Genomic DNA, 18,796 nt, shown 5'->3' with positions numbered 1-18,796 from the left:
ATGTCTGCTAAAACGGTCAGAAACAGACTCCATGAGGGTGGTATGAGGGCCCGACGTCCACAGGTGGGGGTTGTGCTTACAGCCCAACACCGTGCAGGACGTTTGGCATTTGCCAGAGAACACCAAGATTGGCAAATTCGCCACTGGCGCCCTGTGCTCTTCACAGATGAAAGCAGGTTCACACTGAGCACATGTGACAGACGTGACAGAGTCTGGAGACGCCGTGGAGAACGTTCTGCTGTCTGCAACATCCTCCAGCATGACCGGTTTGGCGGTGGATCAGTCATGGTGTGGGGTGGCATTTCTTTGGGGGGCCGCACAGCCCTCCATGTGCTCGCCAGAGGTAGCCTGACTGCCATTAGGTACCGAGATGAGATCCTCAGACCCCTTGTGAGACCATATGCTGGTGCGGTTGGCCCATATGCTAGACCTCATGTGGCTGGAGTGTGTCAGCAGTTCCTGCAAGAGGAAGGCATTGATGCTATGGACTGGCCCGCCCGTTCCCCAGACCTGAATCCAATTGAGCACATCTGGGACATCATGTCTCGCTCCATCCACCAACGCCACGTTGCACCACAGACTGTCCAGGAGTTGGCGGATGCTTTAGTCCAGGTCTGGGAGGAGATCCCTCAGGAGACCATCCGCCACCTCAGCAGGAGCATGCCCAGGCGTTGTAGGGAGGTCATACAGGCATGTGGAGGCCACACACACTACTGAGCCTCATTTTGACTTGTTTTAAGGACATTACATCGAAGTTGGATCAGCCTGTAGTGTGGTTTTCCACTTTAATTTTGAGGGGGACTCCAAATCCAGACCTCCATGGGTTGATACATTTGATTTCCATTGATAATTTTTGTGTGATTTTGTTGTCAGCACATTCAACTATGTAAAGAAAAAAGTATTTAATAAGATTATTTCATTCATTCAGATCTAGGATGTGTTGTTTAAGTGTTCCCTTTATTTTTTTGAGCAGTGTATATATATTTTACTGGACTGATGACCTACATCTGATGGTCAGTCTGAGGGGTGGGAGGGAGCAGCGGTGAGGCTGCCTCTCACCTGACTCATCGTCCCTCCGCCCTCCTTCTGTCTGCTGAGAAAAGGGGACAGTCTTCCAGCTGATGGCAAAACTCAAGTCGCACCAATTCATGTTATTACTCCTACATCCAGAGAAAGTGAAATACTCCAAATATTCCAAATATCGCACAATTAATTAAATGTATCAAAATTAGCTTTTAATACATGTCGGTCTCTGAGCATCAATGTCACATGTATTTATTTTCAAAAGCAAGACATATGAACACTAGTGATGTGAGCTTGTAGATACTGATATTCTTTGCTGCAGTCAGCATGTGGTCTTGGAGCTATTAACACTGAACCAGCTGATCTGATACTGTATTTCTACTACAGTAATATGAGGTGACCTGTAGACTAACCTTAAAGAATACCATCATATCCTGCTAAACAGGACATCCCATTTGACATTGATGAAACAGTTACACTTTATAATAACTCTCATGAATAAGCATTCATAACCTCTAAGTATTTCATTATATGAAAAAATGTAAAAGCATTAATAATTTATGAAGCATTTATAATTTATTATTCATGTAAGTTATTATAAAGTGTTACTGATTAATTGAGAATGAACACACACCTCCACATTTTCTTCTGTTGACGAATATTTACACAAAGCAGAATCAACAACCCTGCCTGTCCCACAGCTTTCAAATTATAACATGGAGGAGAAAGGTTTAAAACACCTACTACACAGTCTTCCACTCCACAATAAGAAGCAAGTGACCCTAGATAGATAATCAATAGGTTGAATAGGGTGTCGAATAGGGATTATATTTCAATATTATTCTATTTTCCAGTGTGGACAATAAATATGAAAAAGGAAGCTATGTGAGGGAGGGAAAGACAGAGGCTAATACTAGCACCGCGGTCCTTGAAGATATGATTACAAAGACATCAAGCACCGAAACAAGCCTGTTCATTGGGCAATTGGAACCAAACCGGTGTCCAATAACCCAAAAGAAATGAGTGGGGGTGAGTGATAAAAATAATAATTCAATTCAAACATGAGGGGGGCATCCTTTCAGTCACTGGAGCTGGGTTCACACGAATCACACGAATCATACACTGTGGTCTGTTCGCAAGAGTACGAGACACTGAAGACCAGCTACACTTGGCAGGCAGGACGAGATGCCTTTACCCTTTGAACCTTCACACTGGGCTGTTCCAAACAATCCACATCGAGAGGTTGAGAGTCCGACTGTTGCTGTCTTGTCGACCAGGGAGTCTGCTAGCTCTACTATGCCTTGGATGGTGCAGCGGCAGTAGTAGGACCAGGAGGCTCCAGGGCAGGCCAGTGGCAGTCTATGAGGGCATCATACAGCTCCTCACTCTCCTCCATGTACTGCCTGTTGGCTGCCACCACATCCAGTGCCACCATGGGGTCTGCAGGAGGCACACACAAGGCACACAGTAAGATCACACAGTCAGGCACACAGACAAAGGGGCACAGCACGAGAGCCATACATATCAGACAGACTGGACAGTTTGTAGGCTATACTCCAGGCCTGGGTTCAATACATTATGTCAAATAGTGTCAAATATTTAAGCTGCTTTTTTGTATCATGAAGCTAGAGAAATGAAAGAAAACTGAGCACTCACACTCCAGTCCATCATCTTCAGTCTCCCCATAACCCTAAAAGAAAGAGACAGGTCTTTACTCACAATAGCCATGCCATAACCCTGAGAACCATAGTTATTAACCTCTAACATCACATATTCAGTGGTCATTAGAATGGGTACAACTTATGTATAATTAAAGAGCAATACAGTGTGTGTGCGGGACACACACACACACACCTGGTTGCTATAGTCATAGTGGTTGTAGTTGTAACCTCCGTAGCTGCCTGTGTTCTGGTCATAGCCCCAGTTGGAGTAGTGGTCAGGGTACTGTTGGTAGTACTGGTTGTTGTTGTACGAGTACGCCTGATTGTACCTGTTGTCTGAGTAACCACCCCTGTTTTTGACAGAGAAAGAAAATCTTTATGAATAAACATAATATTTATAAAAAATCTATATGCTATTAATAATGAATAATGAATGAAAAGTGTAGATTATTTGGGATATTTCCTACATCCATGATGGGAGAGAACAACTTGAACATACCAAACTAATGGAGTAAAAGTGTCTTCCTTCATCTACACACAACTACCTTCACTACTGTATGAAGGGAGGCTCTGTTAGTCCCTGGACAGAGTAAGTTCAGTGGCATGCAGTACGTACCTGTTCTCTCCTTGTCTTCCGTACGTGGCACGGTTTAGTTTGAACCTCTTCGGCTGTAGAGAAGAGAGTGTTTTGTTCAGAATGGATTATTCCAGACATTATTTATCTCTAATAAAGTTAATGGGTATATCAAGAGTTCACCATATGCCCTATACATATCCAATCCTCTCAGAGTGCCTGAGATAGGGGTAGGAGGTAGGGGCTATGAGTCGATTCGGGATTGGGAAAAAATGTGGAATCATTGAGTGCTGTGTGTGTGTGTGGTGGCACTGTACCGGTGTGGCTCCAGGGAGAGGCTTCCCGTTTACTTTCCTGAGACACCGCTCAGCAGTGGCCTCGTCCGCCAGCTCAACAAAGCAATAGCCTGCCGCACCCCTACACAAGGTGGAGAAGGTCCAAAACACATGCATGTACGTGTCGTGTTTGTGCAATTTCTTCTGTTGGTGAATAGTGATAGTAATATACAGTAGCTACTAGACATCCCCAAAGACAAAAAACAGTCATTATCACTCATAACCCTTCTATTGCATTAGCCTAATGTTCTCCTGTCTTACCAGTTCATTTTGTTCCGGATGATTCTCACCCCCACCACAAGCTCTCCCATGGTGGCAAATGCACGAGAGATGAACTTCTCATCCATATAAGGCTCTAACTACAGGGGATGAGAGAAAAACACTAACTTGAACAGAAAACCTCTACTCTAGCTTGCTACTGTAAGTTACCTACACTCTGTAACTTAGTGTAGCTACATTCAACTGGACATATTCTCAAACTTTCCGGGACACTGACTTAGTGTGGTCTTTCAGACCTGGAAATGACAGGCTTCACTAGACTAGAGGCTCTTTGGGGCTTGTCAGTGAGCAAGAACTAGCTAACGTTTGCCAAATAATGAAAATGCCTGAGGGTGCATCTATTAGCTAACGAGCAAGTTGGTAGCACTGAGAGGTGGTAACACTAGCTATCCTAAAGTGGGAGTAACACAAGAGCTAGGATATGCTAATGATAGTTTTCTATGCATGCAAAGTTGTTAAAGTAACATATCAGGACTTACATTACCCATCCATAAGCAACTCATTTTGTTTACAATTTCAGTTCACCGACGTAAACACAGCTTCATAACATACGCTGCGGTTATTGCAAATCTGGCTCGCAGACTGCCATGGTGGTCGGGGGTGTGCCTTTTACTGTTGCATTGTGGGATAGTAAAGTCCTCCAAATTGCGTCACATTTCCTAAAGTATTGGTGCTTTTGGTGCGTTCAAGACAACTGGGAACTCGGAAAAAACAACGTCAAATGATGGATGCCCGAGTTCCCGACTTGAAAGACAGTTCAAAATATTTTTCAAAGTCGAAGCTCGTTTTTTCAGAGTTCCCAGTTGTCTTGAACGCATTGAAGTCGGAAGTCTGAGATTTCCGAGTTCCGAGATGCAGTTGTTTTGAACTCGGCATATCTGCTTCGAACGAGTCATTGGAAAGGTCGTGCCAGACAGAAATGTAGCTTGTACCGCATGACAAAAACGTGGGTCACTAAAACGTCTTAAAATATGATGTGGTTACTTCAAGTATGTGCCTTTTGGATTCTGGGATTATATTTTAACAGGAGCACGATACCGTGCGCGTTCTGTTGAAAAATATCTGAATAATCAAGTAGCTGACGTTAACTTAATTCTAGCTAAATTCACAGAATAGCAAGGTAAACATGAGTCCTGCTACTTCAAATAAAGAGACAGCTGCAACAGGACCTGGAAGTGGCACACCTTTCTCCATAACTGGACATATCCAGCAAGTCTACAGCCATGTCAAAATAGAGAATTTGGTTGCAGGACTCGGTGGAGGAGTCGTGTCAACACTGGTGCTGCACCCTCTTGACCTAGTCAAAATCAGGTTTGCAGGTAAAGTTATGTATGTCAATGTGTGGCTCTAAAACTCTTACAGTAGCTACAAGGTGTTTATTTGTCCAGCCTAAAAGGGACTGGCAGCAGCTAGCTAATTTCTGCCTTTGACAGGTGTAAGATTGGGAACCTGCAAATGATGCAATCGGCACATGGTAATAACATAGTAGCTAGCTACATGGCTTTAACTTAAATGGACAGTTGATGTTCTGTTGACTCTGACAGTGTATGTTTTCCCCTGCCTTGTCATTTTCCTGCAGTGAGTGATGGACTGGACCTGAGACCTAAATATAATGGCATTATCCATTGTTTGAGAAATGTGTGGCAGCAGGAGGGGGTCCGAGGACTCTACCAAGGAGTCACCCCCAACATCTGGGGTGCTGGGGCATCATGGGGCCTCTACTTCTTCTTGTAAGTATAACCAGAAGACGTAAAACCGTTCTACTTTCTCTGGGATAATATCTTTACAATATGACACTGGATGACATGACAGCATGCATGCATCAGCCGACATTTATTGGAATTTCCAGGTACTTCCGCCCAGGAAAACTGGCGACAAAAAAATTAAGAAAGTCTTGTCTTATCATCAGGTGAATGGTAAAGGCAAGTAGGAGTAATCAACATTTGAAAATGAATAGATTTGGTAGACGGTTTCATTATTTTCACCTACCCACAGTTCATTGGAAGAGGGAGTGTAAACTCTTAACATTATTAGCTCGAAAGGTACAGTATCTCGGCTGCGTAGAGAGAATTTTGCTGTTGTAAAGCACATTTTCTGCAACTCTACAGATTTATCTATTGAGCTGACAGAAAATGTTACTGTTTTGAAGCTAATTTCCAGCAATTCTATACAGTTTGGCATGGAGCTGAGAGACAATTCTGCAGTTTTAAAGCTAATTTCCAGCAATTCTATGCATTTTGCCATGGCTAATGCTGTGTTCCTCTGCTCAGACATTATAACAAAATGCAAATAGTCTGGGTAGCCATTTGATTAGATGTTCTGGAGTCTTATGGCTTGGGGGTAGAAGCTGTTTAGAAGCCTCTTGGACCTAGACTTGGAGCTCCGGTACCACTTGCCGTGCAGTAGCAGAGAGAACAGTCTATGACTAGGGTGGCTGGAGTCTTTGACCATTTTTAGGGCCTTCCTCTGACACCGCCTGGTATAGAGGTCCTGGATGGCAGGAAGCTTGGCCCCAGTGATGTACTGGGCCGTACGCACTACCCTCTGTAGTGCCTTGCGGTCGGAGGCCGAGCAGTTGCCATACCAGGCATTGATGCAACCAGTCAGGATGCTCTCGATGGTCCAGCTGTAGAACCTTTTGAGGATCTGAGGACCCATGCCAAATCTTTTCAGTCTCCTTAGGGGGAATAGGTTTTGTCGTGCCCTCTTCACGACTGTCTTGGTGTGCTTGGACCATGTTAGTTTGTTGGTGATGTGGACACCAAGGAACTTGAAGCTCTCAACCTGCTCCACTACAGCCCCGTCGATGAGAATGGGGGCGTGCTCGGTCCTCTTCTTTTTCCTGTAGTCCACAATCATCTCCTCCATATTAAAGGGGTAGTTCGAGATTTTGGCAATGAAGCCATTTATCTACTTCTCCAGAGTCGGAAGAACAGGAACAGCTAGCATGCTAACTGTTCCTGTAGACTTCAAGTCATTGCACTAACGCTAGTTGGCATGGGCTTGTGAAACTACCTCTAACTTCCTTCATTCTGGACACAGAGACATAAACATTGTATCCACAATGGTATTCTGTTGCAGCTAGCGTTATTCCTAAAATAATTATTTTTCACGTTAAAAAACCCTCCCAAAAATTGCCCCCAAAAATTGCCGGACCCACTGCAGCCCAGTTTGAAAACCCCTGGTCTATCCAATCAACTATGAACTCATCACTTAACATGACTGTTGATAATATTTCTACATTGTACTCTAGCACTTTTAAATAGCAATGGTAGCGTCAGGATTTGTCTATTGAAGTGTCCAATGAATTTTCTGTTCTGTCTGTGTTAACTTCCCCCACAGTTACAATGCCATTAAGGCGTACACTAAGGAAAGCCGTCAGTCTGAACTGAGTGCCACAGAACACCTGCTGTCAGCCGCCCAAGCAGGTTAGTACTGCCTCTGTCTAGACCCCAGGGACACACACACTGGTGGTGGCGTGTGGTCAATACCACAACTTCGAAGGTCAACACTGTTTGATCAAACAGTTAACATCACACATCTAAATAAACATATCATAGACTGCTCCACAAGTCCAGACTTTGATTAGTTGAATCAGGCGTGTGACTGACTAGTTGGAACAAAATATTTGACTCCTCTGACTAAGGCAAAATTACATATGTATACAGTTATTGGTCAATTTGCTGAACTTTTATTATTTTTCTGGCTGTATACGGTCATGTGATTTGATTGACCCTAGCCTAATCATGTTAGAGAGTTTAGTGGAATAAACTAATGCCCTGCACTCACTGACAGACAATGGAAAAGGAAAGAAAGACACTGGCTGCCCTGTGTCATGTGACTTTAATAAACCTTAATGAGATAGGGGTCTTCACCAGCTCCATGCTTCACAGGCTCCATGTAGTGTAGCGTAGAGCTTGTAGTTTGGTTTAATTCATGTTGTACACTTATGCAGCTGTGTGTGTGTGTCAGAAACTCACCTCTGTTTCCTCCGTCTCCAGGTGTATTGACTCTCACCCTAACCAACCCTATCTGGGTGACTAAGACTCGCCTGGTGCTGCAGTATAACACTGATCCCACCAGGAAACAGTATAAAGGGATGATAGATGCACTGGTGAAGATCTACCGGCATGAGGGGATACCTGGACTGTACAGGGTGAGGCTCAGTATAACCCAGGGTTTGTCATCTGTATGTATGATGGCTGTATCCTGAATAGAGCTTATTAGGACTTTCTTGTCTGCTTACAAGTCAGGTCCAGGTCCAGTGAATGTGCAGGACATGTGAATGGTGTCATATGTAAACATGTTTTCTCCTTATGATCCCTCACAGCCTAAAATTAGGCAATGTACCGTAAAATCTTCAATTAAACGCTGAGTCTCAAATAGCCACCTGTCCTTTTTAATAGCTGGGCATCTGCAAACATTTCAGCAAATAAACGGCTGTTTCAAATAAAGGCTGTTTCAAATAAACGGCTGTTTCAAATAAACGGCTGTTTCAGATAAACGCTGGGTCTAAATGAGGTTACCATGGACACAGCTCTTATATTCCCACAGTCACATTTTTTAAATTTCATTATTGCTAGCCATGGTGCCACCAAAAAGAAAACACGAGAGCAAATGGAGCTCTTTATTGTGCTGATGCGCGAAATCGGGGTGTATGATAGGCAGCCTAGTCTTTGCAAGTCTGATCTACAATGGATTTGTTATTATAATGCTGGTGATTATGCTGGTCATACTGGTCACAATAAACAGTGTGGGAGTCTTTTCAACTTTTTATTGAGCAAAAGCTGTGTGCAATAAGGAAATAGTCGCCTGGCTCAAATAGAAACCTGTCTCTAATAAGCACCGATTGTGTTCAGTGATTGAAGCAAATAGCCTAATTTCATTTTACAAGGAAGTATAGTGTAGAGAATCATTGTACCATCTAAACCGCTGTGAAATAGCTTTTCCATACCCCAAAATATTACATTTTCAACAGTTTGAAGCTGGTACTAAATTACTAAAATGTAAATGTGTTCAAAACCGAAAGTAAAAGACTCAAAAATGAAACGTAAGAACGAGAAGCATAGAAATAGCCTCGTAGAACAGAGCTACCACTTCTTAGACTTGCTTTCAATGAGTGACATACCTATACCTCATATTTCTGTGTGAATTTGGTCGGGTTGCCCAAAAAGTTACATATTGCAGCTTTAATTGAAGTTTTACAGAATGTACTGTAGTTGCATAAGATTTTAATGCATGTTTTATAGACTACCACTAGGGGGGTAGTACCCCATTTTACATTTTAGCAATTTAGCACACTCTTGTCCAGAGGGATATTTACATTTTAGTCATTTAGCAGACGCTCTTATCCAGAGCGACTTACAGTTAGTGAGTGCATATATTTTCATACTGGACCCCCGTGGGAATCGAACCCACAACCCTGGCGTTGCAAATGCCATTCTCTACCAACTGAGCTACACGGGACATATATACATTTAGTGCATTAATCCTAAAATAGCTAGGTGAGACAACCACATTTCACAGTCTGTGGTGGAAAAAGTACCCAATTGTCATACTTCAGTAAAAGTAAAGATACATACCACTCAAGTAAAAGTGAAAGTCACCCAGTAAAATACTACTTGAGTAAAAGTCTTAAGTATCTGGTTTCAAATATACTTAAGTATCAAAAGTAAATGTAATTGCTAAAATATACTTAAGTATCAAAAGTAAAAGTATAAATCATTTCAAATTCCTTATATTAAGCAAACCAGACGGCACCATTTTCTTTTTTTTTTTAACATTATTTTCTTTAGGAATGTATTAAAGTAAAAGTTGTCCAAAATATAAATAGTAAAGTACAGATACCCCAAAAAACGACTTAAGTAGTACTTTAAAGTCTTTTTACTTAACTACTTTACACAGCTGTTCACAGTCATAGTAATAAGTACATTTTTCCTCAAGTTATCAGCAAAGTCAGTGTTAGTAGAGGTAGGTAGATCATGCACAGGGCAGAGCTGTTCAATGTCAGTCCTGGAGGGCTAAAACACTTCTGGTTGTCATCCTCTCCTTCTAATAAGGGACTAATTCAGACCCGGGCCACCAGTTGAGTGCAATTAAATACCAGGTAGAAACAAAAACAGAAGTGTTTCAGACCTCCAGGACCAGAATTGAACAGCCTGGGTAGTCAATATGATAACTTGTCTTTCAAGATATTAGTGTCTTTTATATCAGCTATAAGTATTTTTCAATATTATAAATACCATGATCATATCAATTGGATTTGGAAGATAATGTATAACCTTTAATTGGCGCTAAAACAAAGTTTATTTGTCAGGTACAGATAATGACCCCAGTGTTTAATCCTCCAGGGGTATGTTCCTGGTTTATTTGGCACGTCACACGGGGCATTGCAGTTCATGGCCTATGAGGAGCTGAAGAGAGACTACAACAAATACAAGAAAATGCCTTCAGAAGCTAAACTGGTGAGTGCAGCCTGCAGAGTGAGGAAACATTAAGACTTCTATAACCACGCCTAATGTAAATGTGTTCATAGTTTTAATCACTCAACCATATGGGTAATAAACCTTTAAATTACTCATAAAGAAAAACACTTCTAAGTGTTGCAGGATTTCTGGAAGAATGACCGTAATGCTTGTGAAGTAAGTGACTCACAGGCATCACTCCTCCAACCTCTCTCTCTCTCCCACTCTCTCTCGGTCTGACCAGAATCCATTGGAATATATCACAATGGCAGCTCTATCCAAAATATTTGCTGTGGCTACTACATACCCTTACCAGGTGGTGCGGGCTCGCCTGCAGGACCAGCATAATAAGTACAATGGAGTCCTGGATGTGGTCAGGAGGACATGGAGGTAGGCCAAGACCACACTGTTGGTTTACAGTACATACACGAAAAACAGCTAGTTTTAGGTTAACTAGCCAAAACTTGCTATAATTTACTGTTAAGTGGGCATATAACCATGTTCATGGGGTTTGGTAACATAACAGTGTGAAGCAACTAAGATCCGCAGCTTCAAACTCTAACCCTACAGAGAGCCATGAGAAAGCTTGCTAACGCCCATTCCAATGCTGACATTTCAGTCTGGTGTTTTTCCACATAGTGACTACTGTGTTTATTTTGGTCCCTCCTCCACAGGAATGAGGGAGCTGTAGGGTTCTATAAAGGCATGGTGCCCAACCTGATCCGTGTCACCCCAGCCTGCTGTATCACCTTCGTGGTCTATGAGAACGTGTCTCGCTTCCTGATGGGCCAGAAGTGAGGAGGACTAAGGAGACAGCCATGGCAGGACCACAAAGAGGAAGGGACACTCAGACAATGTATGTGGTGCTAGATAAGGTAAGCCATGAACTGAAGTCTCCAGAACTGTCACAGCAGGTAACTGGACAACTGGAGTGGACATATCACCTGGATGCACCTCTGGCAGCAGAGTCAAAACAACCATAAAGCAACTCCAAAAGCATGTGGTGGAATTAGATCTTATTATCACTATGAAAAACCAGGACTTTCATCTATAGTATGCATTCGAGGTTTGGCATTCTCAGAGAGATGATGTTGACAATGCTGGTAATTAAAGACTGGTCTCTCTGTCTCTTCCTTGGTTGCATCACAGAAGAACAGACCTCACTGGAGGTACTGTACAGGATGTGGGGGTGAAACATCAAAGCAAAAAGAAACCATTCTTTCAAGGCTGCTGGCTGCTGACTGTGATGTGAATACCGTATGTGTGTGTGTGTGTGTGTGTGTGTGTAATATAAGTCTGATTGAAACGTCGACATTAAAAGAGCATACCTGCTATTTTCAGGGTATAATGTACACCCAATTTGTTTTTATTTAACTTATTGGCATCATGCTGTAGTGCATGTAAACCCTCATGTGAATGATGTCATAGGAAATGATCGCAGAAGACTGATTGCACTGTTCAACATCTTTGAAATAATGTTAATTTCAGAAGTCTTAATCTGAAATATCAGTGTTGAGTTGGCATTAGTCCATTTATTTTCAGGTAAAATGTTCTATTAAAGTTTCAAGCTTTATGTTCCTTTTGTATTTGTTAGCTTTTTGTTTCAGATAACATTTTACAGCTGTTCTGTGTTCACTTGTCATTTCAAAACGATATGAACACATGCATTTTTTATGAATTCACCTGGTCATGCATAAATCAATGTTCAAAGAATGTTCTTCTCTGATAGGAAAACATTTGGTAGCTTTTTTTAGCTTCAGATTAAATTTAACAGCTGTGCTGTGTTCACTTGTCACTTGAAAAATATATCAACACATGCATTTCTTTATGAATTCACCAATTTTCACAAAAATGTATTATCTGATAGGAAAACATATTATAGTGTAATGAGTAACACAATGCTTGATTCATACAAAAGATTACTTTATTGACAGTAATTCATTTAAAAATGTAAGACTTCAGCAGATTACAAGCTCAGACAAAATCTTGCTTTATTAAACAGAAATGGGACTAATGAGGAATAAATCTAATTTCAGGTGTTCAATATACTAGACCCTACCTTCTGTAGTACAAAACATTCAAGTGAACATCAGTGATACTGTATTTAGCCACAACTGAAGTTGTCTGATTGGCCAGAGGACATTGTCATAGACTAGGAACCCATCCAGAAACAAAACTGATATGTAGTCAAAGGCTTCAGAAGGATTGTTAGGGGTTCTTTCTCTATTTTGCCTGGTCCCATCACTTAATAAAGACGGCCTCTCATTTGGGCAGCTCCTCTATGAAGACCCTGGATACGGAGTTCCACCCTGTAGATGCGTCTCCTCGGGGGTAGTCAGCACAGGTCCCCACCCAGATAGCCACGTCCACCAGGCCTGCCCGGATCCCCTCACACAACCCTTCAACTGGGACAAGACAAGAAAATAAGTTACTCTAACGACTGTTAACACAGTGTTGTTTCGACAGTCATTAATGCATAGTTAAATACAGTAGGTATAAGGGCAACTTAAGTTAAAGTGTCACTGCGAAAAATACTAAGGTCATTGAGGTTCATTTACAAGACAACTTCCTGAGTTACATTGTACACCCACACTACCGTATGTGTGCCAAGACGAGGGCTTTTAATTGCTTTGTTTTGGTCTTTCTACACTGGTGAACTTGGCAGCTTAAGAAAGAAAAAAAACAGCATGAAGTGGGTATGCATATGCCAAATGTCTTGCTTCACAGTAGAACTTAAACAGCAATAGTAGAGATATTATTACTATTTCAAGGCTACAATAGATTTCGCATTTGAGATATATAAGCAAAATAACACCACAAACAAATGGCTCTCACTAGCTACACTAGCTCAGTTCAGCTCCGTTCCGCTTACCGGATGAGCTGTGCGTGTTGGTGGTATAATTTCTTACCAGATGAGGTTCTGTGTATGTTGATGGTGGAGTTGAGCTCAGGGCTGCCTTGGTCTAGGTAGATGATGAACTCGATGGGCAGAGGTCCTGTACACTCAGCTCCGTTGAAGGTGAAGTACCAACGCTGGCAGCAGGCTGTCTTACACTTCAGCCTCAGGGAGCCGCTGAAGAGCACACGCAGGGCACTGTCTGAACGCAGCTTGGTGAATGTACAGTCCTACAGGGGAGACACAAGAGGTGGAGAGGAAATCCTAACAATAGCATCCAATGATAGCATCTTCAATGTTTTATGTTTTGTATTCATGTCTCATTTCAATTCAGTGTGAATAATACAATGTTGTTACTAGTAATTACACTGTTAGTACACAGGCTTAAGAGCAAATTAAAATAACATGTTAACGAATACTTTTCTCTAAAGAACACAATCAACCTTATTATGGATGATCAATATAGTAATAATGCTGATGTAACCATATTACTCAGTGCCCCAGATCCTGTCTGGTGAGCATTGCCAGCCACTTACAGCTATCTTGCCCAAGTCGATCCCATAGTTGAGTGAGTTCCAGGCACACTGCTTGTAGTTGGGTTTCCAGGGCTCCTCAAACACCTCACTCACACACTCTCCTTTCTCCCCCTTGATGCCATCGCGCCCCGGGATGCCAGGGGTCCCAGGGATGCCATTGGTGCCAGGATTACCCTCCCTGCCCGGGGTGCCAGCCGGACCCTGGGGGCAGCTGTTGTACTGGAGAATGAGAGGGAGAGGGGGAGAGGAAGAGATGGAGGGAGAGAGAGAGACACTGTTATAATGGGGAACACGAGGGAGAGACAGACTGTTCTAGTAACCACACTAATAACATACCACCTAGAGTTAAGAAATACCAGGTTGTCATCTAAGCATCATATGGACTACATCAAATGTATGTGTCCAATTCATTACAATGGACATCCAGACCTGTAATGGATAATGGTGGACACAAAAGTCAGTTCAACGTCTAGTTTTCATTTACAATTGATTGAGTTGTGAATTCAACCTGAAATCAACAAAAATGTGAACCTTGTCATTGGGTTTAGTTTAAAAGTTGGGTGAAAAAAATATAAACATTTCCGAAACTCCTTTACGTTGATGACTTTTTGCAAATGCAATCAGTTTTCCACATTGATGTAACTTCATCACATTGATTTTTTTTTTCTTCAATTATTTGGAAACAACGTTGATTCAACCAGTTTGTGCCCAAGGGGACTTGACTCCCAATCACAAAAGTGCAAAAGATGATGTCAGATGTCTGGGCCATTTGTGGCCAAATGAAGTGAATGAGAGAGATAGAGTGAATGCATCAGGAATTCAGAGTGTAAATCTGTGCTCCAGTGTTTGTGGTCAGTCAGTCACTTGAGACAGACAGACAGACCAGCTTGATTTAATGTCCAGTTCTGTTTTGTTTAAACGGATGCTCCCTCTTACTCACAATGACTCAAACATTTACATTTACGTCATTTAGCAGACGCTCTTATCCAGAGCGACTTACATTATAATTTTTTTTTGGGTCTCCCGGTCACAGCCGGCTACGACAGAGCCTGGATTCGAACCAGGATCTCTAGTGGCACAGCTAGCACTGCGATGCAGTGCCTTAGACCACTGCGCCACTCAGGAGACGACATACAGACAGACAGGCTGGCTGGCCAAAGTAACCATACCACACACTGAGAGAAACCATGCTTCTCCAACATGACTGCTTATCACAAGACTCTCATACTTAGATATACTTGGTGAATCTGCAACTGAGTAGATGTAAATGGAGGGAAATCAGTCTGATGTACTAGGCCTATAGACCAATATTTAACATACAAACTTGTGATACTCTTAGTTAAGCACATTGTATCAGAATAAATCATGTAGCCTTGTTCTCAGATCAAGAAGATTCACTCAAAGGATAAAAAAGGACAAAGGAAAAAGTTAGCCAGTGCTCAATGGAGTCATTAGTGACGGTTGAGAATCGGCTAGGAAAATGTAATGCAGCTGTGCCGTGCAAAGCCTGAGTCTTCTATAACAAAAAAGAAACCAAAGACAACTTCAGCTTATATTACAATGAACTGGTTATTTCAAGAACGTGTTCTAACTTGAGCTGATATTGTTCATATTACATCTTTTAGACAATGATCATTTCAGGAATGCCAAAATCAAATATAAAATGGGGTAGGCTACGGAATTACATGCAGTATTTAAATTCCAGCTGTCGAGACACAAATGGTATACTGAGCAACATACCAGGCCTGAGGAGCCCTGGGCCCGGTTTCCCAAAATCATCTTAAGGCTAAGTTCATCGTTAGAACCTTCGTAGGAGCGTCGTTAAATGTCCGAGCTGTTTCCCAAAACCATCGTTATTAAAGTTGCACTTGAAAACGCTCGAAATCTAACGCCTGCCTCAGACCACTCGTAGAACAGCTAAGTGCGTCGTTAGATGCTTTTTTGCCCTCCCATGTCACTTTATACACAGAAGATCTCCGCTAAACATAGAATCACATCTGTCTCTGTGAGCATGATAACTTCAGAACAAAGTTAATAATAATAATAATAATATGCCATTTAGCAGACGCTTTTATCCAAAGCGACTTACAGTCATGCATGCATACTAGAAATACAAAGTTGCCAATGTCTTTGCAGTTGATACAAACAAGCTAGTATAAAAATATGTTTAAAATGAGAGATGACCGCATTCAAATATAAACAGTAAGCTATAGGCCTATTTCAATCATATTGAAATACATTTCATGTTCAATCAATTGAGTTCTATTTTGTTACTTGTAGGCAACTGTCTTTAATTTGTCTCAACATATTTTATGATATGATGTGTAGCCTAACATGTGCACAATGATGTGCCAAATCTGTGATTTAGTGCAATTTTATCATTACAATAAGCCACCTTAATATTTGCAGCCATAGGTGGTAATATCACTCTAGGAGCTGATCCGTCGTCAGTATTGTGAAATAATTATAATGTTAAGGAAAGATTTGTATGGAGAAAACTGATCCGAGAGCAGCACTTGCTTTCTTTCGATCCTATCAGTATCAACACATGCTTCAACGATGCACTTAGCAACCGTTCTCTCTGCATGGTGTTTTGGAAAAACGCATATTACATTTCGGCCTTTGTAGGAAAGATGCATCATTAAAACATTCGCAGGCCTACGTTCCATCGCTGTCAGAAAACCGGGCCCTGGTCTGTTTTTGCCATTAAGTGACTATGGTGGAACCACCTAGGGGTCAGCTCTGACTGGGGTAGTGATGTATCAGGGTCCCTCAGCTTACCAAACAAAGTACCAGGGTCATGCTGTTGAAATGACAGATTGTATTCTCCTATAAAATCACTTAAGCACATGCTTGGGATTTGGGATACATAATACAGTAGCCTATAAGTAACAATATGTAAATGCCTCTGAGACTATACATAGATTTGAATGTGGTTATTATCCTTTACTAATATATGCCATTTAGCAGACACTTTTATCCATACATTTTTACATATGGGTGGTCCCGGGACTCCAACCCACAATCCTGGCATTACAAGCGCAATGCTCTATCAACTGAGCCATTCAGGACTGGATCCAACATCATTATAAGACCACAGTTGAGGGAATGAATGTCTCAGACGTTTATTAGGGTTTGATTTGTTTCTGGAGAGAATTGAAAAGCCATGAAAGGAACCTCTGTTCTGCTCAGCTACACAGCTGACTTTCATATTAACTAATCTGAAACGTACTGAACAAACTGCAGTAGCCAACTGTATAATATACAGTGTTTATACTTTACACAGACAAACATACTACTGCTGTGATAACAGAGAAAGTGACTGTTATTGCAACTATGGATCAACATTGAGAAATCCCCAACACACCATACATTAAGCTTCGACTCAACGAGGTTTTACACAGATCAAAACTTTTCACAGGAGCTGGACAAGAAGAAGACTCAATATAGAGAAAAAAAAGTGATGTCCTCTCAGCAAACAGTGAGCAGACTTCAAGCCAGGGTGAGAGCATGCTGCTAAAGACATACAGAATACACAGTACAGTGGCAAGCAAAAAGCTATATGCTCTGGAAAGGATTATATTATTACCATGTTGTTCAAATAAGAGGATCTTGAATCGGATTCAGCAGAGATTCTGGTGCAGTTTGGTTTGTCTGCATCGTTTCCAGTACACTAGACAGATAATAACAAGATGCTGTTCATCATATCACATTACTCAGTTATTACCATGCAGTCCTATACTGCTGGTCAGATGTATACACTAGGCCTACACCAAAGCAACAAAAACGAGTTGAAACAGCGTTTCACGTCATTTCAACCCCCCAAAATCTATGTGATGAGTTGAATCAACGTGGAAAACTAATTGGATTTGCAAAAAGTTATCAACATAAGGGCATTTCGTCTTTTTTTCACCCATTTTTTAACCTAAATCAAATGACATGGTGCCATTTTTTGTTGAATTCACGTTAGTTGACAACTCAACCAAATGTCAATCAAAACTAGACGTTGAACAGACGTCTGTGCCCAGTGAACAAACAATGAACCAGCCAGACCCCTCATGACTTCTGTCTGGGTCTTTGTTATTCTTCTGCATGCTGGACCTTTGCCAACTTCTTGTTTGCATCAGTTATGCCCAATATGCTATATAATATTGAAAGAACATTTGCGAGTGGCCACTGGTCAACGTGGCACCGATCATCCATAGCCCATTCAAAATGATGGTAGTAGGTATAGAACTGAAAATCACTCAAAAGCAAACATCTTTTAAAAAAACGTTTTGATATTTTAAAGGGGGAAATAATGAAAAGAAATTGCAACAATTAAAGGCTTAAACATTGGTTAAATGTTAAATGAATCAGGATGAGATTCGCTAGTTTTCGGCGGTTTGAGGACTGTGCAGCTTTACCGAAAATAATCTATTTGAGATAGTTTTTTACCTTTTCGTATTCAACATCCTTCCTGTCAAGTCCCTTTCTCAATTTCTCTGCTCCATGGAAAGGTAGAATCACGCATGTGAGGAGCAGCAGACGAGTTAGAGGTGATACCATCTTTTATTTTCCCAAAAGATCGAGAGAGACCACAGCACTGCCCTGCTGCTCTGCTGCGCCGTATTTCAAGTGAGTGGGAATGAGGGGAAGTTTACAGCGCGCCTATGCTCTGTCTACAAATTTGTTCTCACATAGCCTATGATTTATGGGTTTTTGCCACTAAAGTTTGTTCAAATGTCTGGACCTACTCAGAAGTTATCATGGGCAGGAAATAACATTTTATTTGAAAATATAAATTATCTTAATGTGAGCCTACTGCGTGTCAATAGGTCTGGAACTGGCACATTTGTTAACCACATGGTCACTTGTTCAAGACCCGTTTTAGGCTATTTGTTCCCCCTCAATCGCTTCACTATAACAAAGGGTTCTATTCAATCTGCATCGCAGAAGTTTAGCTTTACAGAGTGATTGAACTTTTACTGTTGAAAAGCAATATGTCAAATATAAATACAGTAAAGTACACACACTAAAGGTTACAAA

At 41.5% G+C, this 18,796-nt stretch overlaps 3 protein-coding genes across 5 annotated transcripts; 1 reads left to right on the top strand and 2 right to left on the bottom strand.

Moving 5' to 3' along the window:
• Positions 1-1,213: 1,213 nt before the first annotated feature.
• LOC311139647 (tRNA selenocysteine 1-associated protein 1-like) lies at positions 1,214-4,474 on the bottom strand. The gene is made up of 7 exons (XM_084174558.1): positions 4,352-4,474; positions 3,855-3,952; positions 3,576-3,675; positions 3,301-3,353; positions 2,878-3,034; positions 2,680-2,713; positions 1,214-2,463 (listed from the first exon to the last, which is right to left on the bottom strand). Exons 1-7 carry the CDS (start codon positions 4,373-4,375, stop codon positions 2,318-2,320), a joined length of 612 nt encoding a protein of 203 aa, XP_084030684.1. The 5' UTR covers positions 4,376-4,474; the 3' UTR covers positions 1,214-2,317.
• A 258-nt stretch (positions 4,475-4,732) lies between these two features.
• Positions 4,733-12,135, top strand: LOC311139598 (solute carrier family 25 member 32-like). Of its 2 annotated transcripts, XR_014614097.1 has the most exons (8): positions 4,738-5,191; positions 5,452-5,602; positions 7,215-7,300; positions 7,874-8,028; positions 10,223-10,336; positions 10,581-10,726; positions 11,011-11,211; positions 11,486-12,135. XR_014614097.1 is itself a non-coding variant. In XM_084174507.1 (7 exons), the coding sequence occupies exons 1-7, from the start codon at positions 4,999-5,001 to the stop codon at positions 11,132-11,134; spliced, it is 969 nt and encodes a 322-aa protein (XP_084030633.1). In that variant the 5' UTR covers positions 4,733-4,998; the 3' UTR covers positions 11,135-12,130. The 2 variants fall into 2 exon arrangements, 1 of the variants encoding a protein (XP_084030633.1); XM_084174507.1 differs by having other exon boundaries at positions 4,733-5,191; positions 11,011-12,130.
• Positions 12,136-12,243: 108 nt separating this feature from the next.
• Positions 12,244-18,387, bottom strand: LOC311139516 (collagen triple helix repeat-containing protein 1-like; the record flags this gene model as incomplete). Of its 2 annotated transcripts, XM_084174404.1 has the most annotated exons (5): positions 12,244-12,741; positions 13,246-13,462; positions 13,769-13,987; positions 17,358-17,441; positions 18,206-18,316. In XM_084174404.1, the coding sequence occupies 5 exons, from the start codon at positions 18,314-18,316 to the stop codon at positions 12,599-12,601; spliced, it is 774 nt and encodes a 257-aa protein (XP_084030530.1). In that variant the 3' UTR covers positions 12,244-12,598. The 2 variants fall into 2 exon arrangements, with proteins under 2 accessions (XP_084030530.1, XP_084030529.1); XM_084174403.1 differs by lacking the exon at positions 17,358-17,441 and having other exon boundaries at positions 12,245-12,741; positions 18,206-18,387.
• Positions 18,388-18,796: the final 409 nt, after the last annotated feature.

This window comes from Coregonus lavaretus (assembly GCF_964263955.1).
Source record: "Coregonus lavaretus genome assembly, chromosome: 13".
Lineage (NCBI taxonomy): Eukaryota > Metazoa > Chordata > Actinopteri > Salmoniformes > Salmonidae > Coregonus > Coregonus lavaretus.
Note: the sequence above shows the minus strand (reverse complement) of the source record. Positions and strands in the feature narration are given on the sequence as shown.